This window comes from Misgurnus anguillicaudatus, chromosome 9 (assembly GCF_027580225.2).
Source record: "Misgurnus anguillicaudatus chromosome 9, ASM2758022v2, whole genome shotgun sequence".
Taxonomy (NCBI): Eukaryota; Metazoa; Chordata; class Actinopteri; order Cypriniformes; family Cobitidae; genus Misgurnus; species Misgurnus anguillicaudatus.
Window position 1 is genome coordinate 13,830,600 of NC_073345.2, and position 10,176 is coordinate 13,840,775.

The 10,176-nt window shown below is 38.4% G+C and overlaps 1 protein-coding gene across 1 annotated transcript in view; it reads left to right on the forward strand.

The window, feature by feature from the left end:
- Positions 1-6,148, forward strand: part of gabrb4 (gamma-aminobutyric acid type A receptor subunit beta4) — a 76,570-nt gene extending 70,422 nt beyond the window's left edge. Inside the window, exon 10 of the mRNA XM_055180039.2 lies at positions 1,192-6,148. Within this exon, the coding sequence (XP_055036014.1) occupies positions 1,192-1,545 (354 nt within the window). The 3' untranslated portion in view covers positions 1,546-6,148. The remainder of the gene's footprint in view (positions 1-1,191) is intronic.
- The last annotated feature ends 4,028 nt before the right edge of the window (positions 6,149-10,176 follow it).

A 10,176-nucleotide genomic window follows, 5' to 3' on the forward strand; every position in this document is an offset into this window, starting at 1 on the left:
TTATTGCTATTTATCATAATAGTTTGCAAATTGTGCATGTTTACACTATTTACGACCTCTAGGCTTATTTATGTCCTGATAATTATGTGAGATATTGACAACTGTTGTCATGATAATTGCATGACATACTACAAGCAAGCGCAACAACATACAACATAGACCGCAAACAAGTTTACAAATGAGAGATTTACTTACTAGTCCATCAACAAGATCGCCAGGTCAGCATCCCTCCAGTGCTGTCTTTTAGCTCACGCCAACGAGTAAAAACCTGACCAAGTGGGATTCTTGTCCAGTCAGATTCTCTTTTCCTACTCACTCCCGAACTCGCTTTCTTAACTTTTAAATCGTTTAGCCTCACATCTCAAATTCGCGCGTGCAGTTGTTTTTATAGGCTTGATTGACTTCATGCAGCGCTGCAAGAACCGACAGCCGGATGACGTCAAAGTGCCGTCTCGGATCATTCTCGCGGTACTTTGACGTCATCCGGCCGTCGGTTCTTGCAGCGCCACACGAAGTCGAACAAGCCTAACGTGTGTGACGTCGTTGCCGTAAAGCAAGTCGTGATTCTTGCGAGATTTGTCAGGGGTGGTTCTCTCAAGCTTGCATTGCTGGTTTTGCTAGCAGCGGCGTCCTCCCCGAGCTTCAACAGGAGGATGATTCGCCCTACTATGACTTTGTTTACCACCGAAATAACTTTGAAGCTGTTATATTAAGGTAAAATAACTGCATAGTGTGTCTTTAAGAGTTTATAAGCATAGAAAAAAGTATAGATAGGATTTTTTCCCCGTTTTGTTTGTTTGTTTGTTTGTTGGTTTGTTTGCAGAGGGTCTGTTCTTTCATTTGATATATTTCTATATTTTTAGAAGAAAATTTTCCTGAAAGGCATTTTGTGAAACTTTTGTGAAAATCACGAAAAAATGCTTGTGGGAACCTTTCAAAAAATGGCTGGCAGGGAATCAGTTAATTGAAAAGATAACTTGTCAATGGCGGGAAAAGAGTTAACTGCTGTGCGTGTGTCAGCCATTGCATTACGAAAGAAGTTTTGGTAATCTTCCAAAGTAAGGTCTGTTTTGAATGTGCCATCACATAATCATTCCATCTGCATGAAAGTTTGAAAGGAAGTAAATACCGTTTACAACGCCCATTTGTGTGCTTGCCTGTGAACGCCCCCTCTGTTTTTTCTGTTTTAAGGTGGATGCTTACGGAAACATTCTTCTCACCACTTTGGAAATGAACAACGAGGTGATGCCGTCCGACGTCGGAAGCAGCGTCAGTGACTCCCGCAATTCCGTCATGTCCTTCGACAGCTCCGGGGTGCAGTTTCGCAAGCCCATGGCTTCGCGGGACGGGTTCAGCCACCACTCGTTGGACCGCAGCGCCATGCGCAGCCGCGCCAACTGCCGGCTAAGGAGGCGCTCATCCAAGCTGAAGCTCAAAATTCCCAACTTGACGGATGTTAGCACCATTGACAAGTGGTCCCGGGTCATTTTTCCTATCACTTTTGGATTCTTCAACCTTATCTACTGGTTGTATTACGTGAATTGATATGCGTTCCACTAGGAAACATGGGCCATATTTTGAGAGCACATTGAATTGGCTTTGATACAATTGGAAAATATGTGTACACATATATGAAAAGTTGATACATATGTATATGCATATTTCTATATATTATATTTCTATATACACATGCGTGTGTAAAATCTAAAGGACTTTTCTGGTGTAAAAAAACGTATTATATAGAATGACTTGAATGTTTAAGAATAATACAAGAGAAACATTTCAAGTATTTGAATTTCTTTTCCTTCTGAAACAAACGACAAACAAACTAACTAACAAACAAACAAACATCAATTCCCCGTTCGAGGGTACGGAACAGAAGACTGCATGATATTTTTGCTAAAAGAAAAGATCGTAAGATAAAAAGGACACATCAGAACGTCTCATCTGCTTTTTATCGATACTGTAATCAGCCTTTCCCAACCGCAGCTCATGAAATCAGAAGTGGCTTGTGTGTTTTGGGGTGGCGTCAAACCAGAAGAATCCCAGATCTGACCCACCGCTTTCCCCTCCCCATGGAATAGACTCACGGAAAAGTCCGTTTCTACACTGTACAGCAACCTCTTTTGGAATTATGTGTCATTCCTTGATTTTGCAAGCGACAAGCGTTCTCTTTACTGGACCTCAGCTCTGGTCTATATGGTTTACAAAGGACGGCTATCTTGATTTTAACCAATGCATCCTGCCCAGAGTCAGTACGTTTTGGTTTTCTCTCTCTCTCTCTCTTCCCTTTTTTGGCAATTCTCTTTTCTTTCGAGTTTGGTCTAAAGGTATAATCGTATTTTTGGAGGGCGTCACCCTAACATGTTTTAGAGGTAGTTCATTAATAGATAAATAAGCCACTGGTATGCTTCATTCATCTGGAATTTAAGAAAATGTAGAAAAAAATAAGAGTACATTCATTCATTCATCCATTCAGTAGCCTTATTGACATGGTCAAGTAGTATTATTGTTCTTTCTTTACTCTTGTTCCTAGTGCATTTCATCTGTTCTATTGATACAGCATCTTGTAGATCTTTGTGTTGTTTGGAGTGGAAGGGGGAACCCTTAGTGAGCTGTAACGTCTCTTCAGAACTTGGATTCGAAGTTAGTCCATCAACTATGTGAAAATGTACAAAACAAGGAAAGAAAAGATTATTGTGTATTAAACAGGGGATGTGACCACGTTTTTATCTGTTTCATGTTTAAGTCGATCAATCCGACCATAGTGTGACCTGATATTGTATATATTCCGACATTGTAGTGATTCATCCCGAGAACGATACGCACCGATGTTTTAAGTTTCTCTAAAATGTGCCTGTTTGAAACCTGAAGGATGTGTCCTCAGTTCATCAATCGGTGAAAGAGGGTTCGAACGACCCTCGATCTTTGACCTTTCACTTTAAGCACTGCAGACCCACCCACAGCTCTGATGTTTTACATCTTGGGATTGAATCTCGCAGATGAATTACATCGGCATAATCAGGAAAAAAAGCTTCTGAGTTTTATCGGGGCAAAATGACATGTACTATAAAAGCCATGAACTGAAGTGACAACCAAAAAGGCCTATAATCCATTTCTCTTTTTACCATTTACCTCAGATTAACCCGACACCACTTTCTTTGGGCTTCGCCTCATTATGATTTACCTCGACATTTTCTGGGGAGGGTCTGTCACCACGCCACTGTCATTGAGGTCACCATTGAGATCTCAGTCTATCTGCTGGTCAATACGACCTCCCTTCCATCATTCCCATCAATTCATCTACCGTCCATTTCATCCAGACCTCGTCCACGTAGTCTCTAGATGTCTCAATGCTCAGAATAGGTCAGTTGATGGGAAAAGCGACTCACTGTGATGTTGGATCAGTTTTTGAGGATCTAGATTAGGGTTTAATTGCTAGAAAACTGGGCAAGGAGACATTTAAAGAGCAGGTATGGTCCAGTGGAGGCTTGGGAACATGAAAGTCCTAGACTATGTTGAGTTGGATATTATTGTGGAGGACATTCTGAGCAGGCCTCAGACCTCAGAGCTCAAGATAGTCCTCAGGCTCTCGGTTCACATCGTACTACACCCGACCTTTCGACGGTGGGACAAGAGAAACCGCCAAACCACAGATCAGTCATTCATACAGTATGAAAGAACAATGGAATCAGGGACAACTGACGATATAAAAGATTACGTTACTTGTCAGCAGATGACTACAGAAGCATATTTGAGGGATTTTCACTTTTTGTGTTTTTTTATTATTATTATTATTGTGAGCACGACCATAACGCCTGTGCAAGGGAGTTGCTACTCTCACGTGCAAATAGGGAAATGCACAGATATCAAGTGTAGCAATTTTAAAGGTACGCGTAAATCTGCACTAAATGAGGCTGGAGGTCAGAGTGCTTTTTGTGAGCATTGCTCGAGATGTTACCAGTGTTACGGTGGTGCCTTGGCCAGTTATAACTCCCAGTAGGCATTGAAGATGCTGCAACGCTTTGCCATTGAACGTTCAAAGGCAAAGATTAGTTTAGCCAAGTCAGAAGAATTAGGTATCTTGGACTATTATATAACCCATGTGGTATAGATATGAATCTATAATGTAGACCTGTTAAGCACCCATTTCAGTCCACCTCTACTAGTGCAGTATTTTAGTTTAGTTAGCGATAATAACATGACAATACCCATTATGTCATCAGTTGGTTACAAAGAAAGGCCTTGGATTTTTTTCAGAGACTGGAGCAAAGAGTTTGCATCGCCTTTGACATAAGGGGATGTCAGAATAGGCATGCCTTCTAGGTGGCATATGCTTTATTAAGCGCCAGCTCCTATTAACTCATAAGACTGCACAATATGACCATTTAAAGGATATCGATATATTTTTCTATCAGATATTTGTGCTCTATAAAGTTATCAATCAGTGTGTATGTAAGTGCTCTATTTTTTTCTCTTTGCGCAACTGATAATAGAGCAAAATAAGCATATACGGTATATAGTGATCATAACCTGTGGTTCGGTATATTATCCATGAGTCTAATGGATAATTAGAAATCCTTAGAAGTAGTTAGTACAAGGTGTTTCATAAATACAGTATATGCACGTACAGTAATTTACCGCCAGTTTGCTCCATAGCTTGTTTTAGACTACACAAAGTCCCCGGCACTGTACAATTTTACTCTGTTTAATGTTCGCAGGGTACGCTGAAACACTACTGCTCCACCAAGAGTCGAGTTTTTAAGTAGAGTAAGGATTAGCTACATGCTAATGCAGTCATACTGTGCCACTGACACTTGCTGGATGTCGAATTCGCTCAATTTGCTAAAGCGGATATTGTGTTGATCATATGTCCATGTAGCACTCTGTTAGTTCACAGCGAGCTTACACCTAGAATCAATTTTTGATAGGATTCTGGTTTTTGTGGGCATTTGTCCCTGCAAGATTTGCCTTAACGAAATCACTAAGCATTTTGTGAAATATTTCAGAGCAATACAATGCAAACACATCACAAAGTTTGTGAAAGAGTTATACTCTTTCAAATCAATTCAAGCCTTAAAATTTGTTTTAGAGCATTAGGATTTGAACATTTGACTTTTGGGGTGCAGTTTAGTTAGGCCTATTAGTAGTACGTACTTGAGAAAATAGAGTAACCAGTTCGTTTTTGCAGTTTAATGATTCCCACTGCTAAATCTGCTAAAAATACATATGGGTTTAGAATAAACTTCAATTTTTCAGACATTACAGCTAGAACTACACACACTGTAAAAAAATGCAGCATGAAGTCAATTCAAGCTACTATCTTAAGTTTTGAACCTTGATTAGTTGACATTACTTATAAAAACAAGTTGAAATTGTTTAATATAATTTAATAACATAATAACATAAAATATTATAAAAATATACACATGATCTCACGGAAAGTCGTCTTATAGTCACAAAAAAATTTAATTGTTTGTGTCCATGGCACCAAATTCAGCTTTTTCATTTTTTTGGTGGCACGGATTTCTATAATTAGTTTTTCGTGTCCATGGCACGACATTTTTTCGTGTCATTTTGTGTATTGTTTTCTCATTGTTTTTTTCCCTATTTTTAAATCATTGTCGCTTGGGGTTGGGGTTAGATTTGGAGTTTGGGTTAGGATGTATTTTTATGTATTAGTTTCTACATATTTTTTTTCTTCTTTTAAAACTATTCTCGCCTAGAGTTGGGGTTTGGGTTAGGATGTCTAAAAATGTAACAAAGCGATTCTAACCCCAACCCCAAGCGACAATGGTAGGAAAATGGGAAGGAACTGTGAGAGAACAATACATAAAATGAAACGAAAAAGAAAAGCGTGCAACTGACATGAAAAACTATTTATGGAAATTCATGCGAGTGACACGAAAAAGAGCTGAATTTCGTGCCATGGACACGAATAAATTAAACTGATTTTTCGTGACTATAACATGACTTTCTGTGAGAAAAGTCTGAAATATAGCCTGTGGATTTGACATCTATCTTTACAGTGCAGCAAGCAATTTATATAAGGGACAGTAAGTAGGGTTTTAAGTGTTTTATTAATCAAAATCAAAATTCTTTATTCATAAATACAACCCCAAAACAGAAAAAGAAGGGACACTGTAGAAATTGTGAGTAAAAAAGGAATGGAATAATTTACAAATCTCATAAACTTATATTTTATTCACAATAGGATATAGATAACATATCAAATGTTGAAAGTGGGATATTTTGGGGTGTCGTGCCGGATGTTGGCTCATTTTGGATTTCATGGGAGCTGCGCGTTCCGAGGGAGGTTGGGACGGGTGGCAATAAGAGGCCAGAAAATTTGGATGTACATATAAGGAACAGCTGAAAGACCAATTTGCAACTTATTAGGTCAATTGGCAACATGATTGGGTATAAAAAGAGCCTGTCAGAGTGGCAGTGTCTCTCAGAGGTCAAGATGGGCAGAGAATCACTAATTCCCCCAATGTTGCAGCGAAAAATAGTTTTCTGAGCTTCTCAGAGAAAAATTGCAATGAAATTGAAGTTATCATCATCTACAGTGCATAATATCATCCAAAGATTCAGAGAATCTGGAACAATCTCTGTGCGTAAGGGTCAAGACCGGAAAACCATACTGGATGCCCGTGATCTTCAGGCCCTTAGACAGCACTGCATCACATACAGGAATGCTACTGTAATGGAAATCACAACATGGGCTCAGGAATACTTCCAGAAAACATTGTCAGTGAACACAATCCACCGTGTCATTCGCTGTTGCCAGCTAAAACTCTATAGGTCAAAAAAGAAGCCATATCTTAACATGATCCAGAAGCACAGGCGTTTTCCCTGGGCAAGGCTCATTTAAAATGGATTTTGGCAAAGTGGAAACCTGTTCTGTGGTCCAACGAATGGACGAATGGACGAATGGCCTCTTATTGCTACCTGTCCCAACTTTTTTTGGAATGTGTGGCTCTCATGAAATCCAAAATGAGCCAGTGTTTGGCATGACATTTCAAAATATCTTGCTTTCAACATTTGATATGCTATCCATATCCCACTGTGAACAAAATACAAGTCTATGAGATTTGTAGATTGTTCCATTCCTTTTTTGCTCGCAGTTTCTGCAGTGTCCCAGCTTTTTCTGTTTTGGGGTTGTATGTCCTCGTTGGTGTCAAATGACCTCTGCCAGTGATCTGACTTTTCTTTGTAAGCTTAGAATTTCTTCTCTTTACTTACATTGAACGGGTAAGTCCAAGGAGGCTTCCATATCGTTCCGCCGTATTGATAAACTATAATAGCAGAGAGGGACAAAAAGCACTAGCCTACCAAAGCATTTCCACAACACGTTTTCATTCAGGACACGTGAACTAGCTTAAACGGACAAGGAGATCAGTGATTACATAATGGCTACCGTAGTTGCAACACGCATTTGGAAAAACGAGGATGAATTTGAATGCAAAATACAATTTCAGCACTAGATGGGGGTAAATCCTACTTATTGTCCCTTTAAAAGGCGCCTAATAGCCATCCAAACACAGCCCAGATGTTTAGACTAAAGCAAGGCAAAAATTTGGACTGTAAGTGAAAATTGCGTCAACAAAAAATAAATAAATAAATAAATGAAACCAAACACCAAATTACTTTTGGCTTTGCTTACAATGTGGAATATTATGCTTCTTGCAAGTTATTTAGGCAAAAATTACATGTAACCAAATTCTTACTGGCTAAATATTTCAGTAGTTCAGTAAGAAAATGAAATCTAACCTAACTGCTAATTTCTTTGTCATTATCCTGCCTGACCAATTCGCCAAATCTGCAACCTACTGCTGTACAAACATACTGATATATAGCTGTATAGTATAACTTGCATCTATGATGACACACTGTAAAAAATATCTGTAGAAATTACAGTATTAATGGGTATTACTGGCAACTAGCTGCCAGTAACTTACTGTAGATTCTACATTTATGTTATTTACTGGCAACATTTTGTTCAAAGTTAAATGAACATGAAACTTTTTTTACTTTATCCTCTACAGTAAGTTACTGGCAACCAGCTGCAAAATTACAGCAAATTTTTTAGAGTGCAGGTTGCTGGTTAAAAAATATAATCTTAGCCATTAGGGTAACCACACACCCTCTCAGTACTGTTCATATCTGTGGCATATCTGGTACACAATCGTATGGCATTTTACGAAAACCTTTATGGTTTAATCATAGTGCTGGGATAGATAGATAGATAAATTGCATTAAGACCAATTTACCAGTTTACAAGGGTCATTTGGCCAAAATACTCAGATAAATGTAGCACCAGTGGGCTAAGAGCGTGATAGTAGTTGACTTAAGGCAGTCCATATTAAACTACTGATCTTTTTAGTTGTTATTGAGTTTAAGTTTGAATTCTTTAAGTATTTTTTGGAAATACTAAGGCTATATTATGACCGATTCTGCATGATTAGCTTTCGTGTGCTCACGCACCTTCTTGTCGCGCATGAAATGAATTAGTATGAAATTGATTCATCTCAAAGATTACCAGAGTTGTTATCGGTCCATCCAAGGATCTGTAAGACAGGTTTAAGTTGTATAACATATTGCTGCTAGTAAGTCTAGTATTTGGCCGTTTTTTGCCACCTTAAAACTGTGTTTGAAAGAATACAGGGCCTTCACGCCTACACCTGACGCTAGAAATCTCGCACAATCTCTGAGAAATAGTGGCTCAGCGGTAGATACACTATCATAACACACACACACACACATATATCTATTGAGATGAGCGTTGTTTGAAATACACAACACTGAGATATTAACATTATGTCAAGGTAGCATACTCTTCAACACTGATGGGATTGTCGGCCTTTTTCGGAGAATGTGACTCATGGTATTAGTAAAGTATCATTTATTTGGCATCGTTTTTTAGAGGATAAGAGGTGGATTTCTTTTGCCTTGCACTGTGTCTCATGTTGTTTTTTTGGGAAAAAAAGAGCTTTGCACAACTCATTTGGGTGGGGCGAGGGGGGAGATCTGGCACAACTCAATGATGCTAATGTTTTCTGATGACAATGGAGGACATAATTATCTACGCACTTAACACAAATCACCCCATATGCTCACTTCCACATTTTCATACCATTAACATAACTCGACAAATCAACGAATAGCTTTGACTCGAGTACATCGGTTTTCGTCTTTTGCTACATCCACCCACGAAGCAGGAGATAATGGAAGTACAAAAACTGTTGAACTGATTTTAATGTGAATTTTTCTTGCCTCTTGTGTATATGTGTAATTACATGTGAATTGTATTGTAAATATGATATCTTTCACTTATATTTCTTAATGCATGAACAAAACAGGGCAGTTGCTAATAACAGCTAGCCTCAATGCTATCGGCATGGACAGCTTTTTGCAGTACAGGCATAACGAAACCTATCTCTGAAAAAAAGAAAAAGAAGAGGAAAAAATCACAAAAGATACCGGTTTTGTTTTGCATGTCTTACGTTCTTGGAAAGGTTTATTTTTACCATTTTTTTTCCTATTCTGAAACTGGCCATTCACGTCGCCCTCACACACAACGAAAAGGTTTTCGGTTTTTCACGAACAGACACTGAAGCAAACACTGTAAACCTTTAATCAAACTAAGAAATTGAAATAATTATACAATCATGCTGTAAAGTTACCACAACAGGAGAGCAATGGAGAAAAAATATGTAAAAGAATATGCACATTTTCATCCTTTATCCTCTCCTGTGTTTTATGTATCACATACAGTTTAGAGTAGTTAGACACACCTAGATCCGAGTGGACTAGACCTGCTTACATCTTGTCGAAACAAAACAGCAGGAGTTCGACTGGCAGACTTCATTGCTGATTATGAAACCTTTACTGAGCAAATCAGAGTTTGTAAAAATGTATGTCCCGCTCATTTTAATGTGTTGAATTATTTATTATTATTATTATTTGATTTATTATTTCGCACTAAGATGGTGTACACAGCACACACAAGCAGAATTTCTAACCTGAAGTGTGAGAATCCTCTTAAAATTGGCAAATATCTCAAGTGTAGGGCAACCACTTCATAACCGATTGATGAGAATTCGATCGCTATTCAGTAACGTTTGGTTTATTTTTTTCTAGTTGCCTGTGTTTGTTGTGTTCTTTAAATGAATT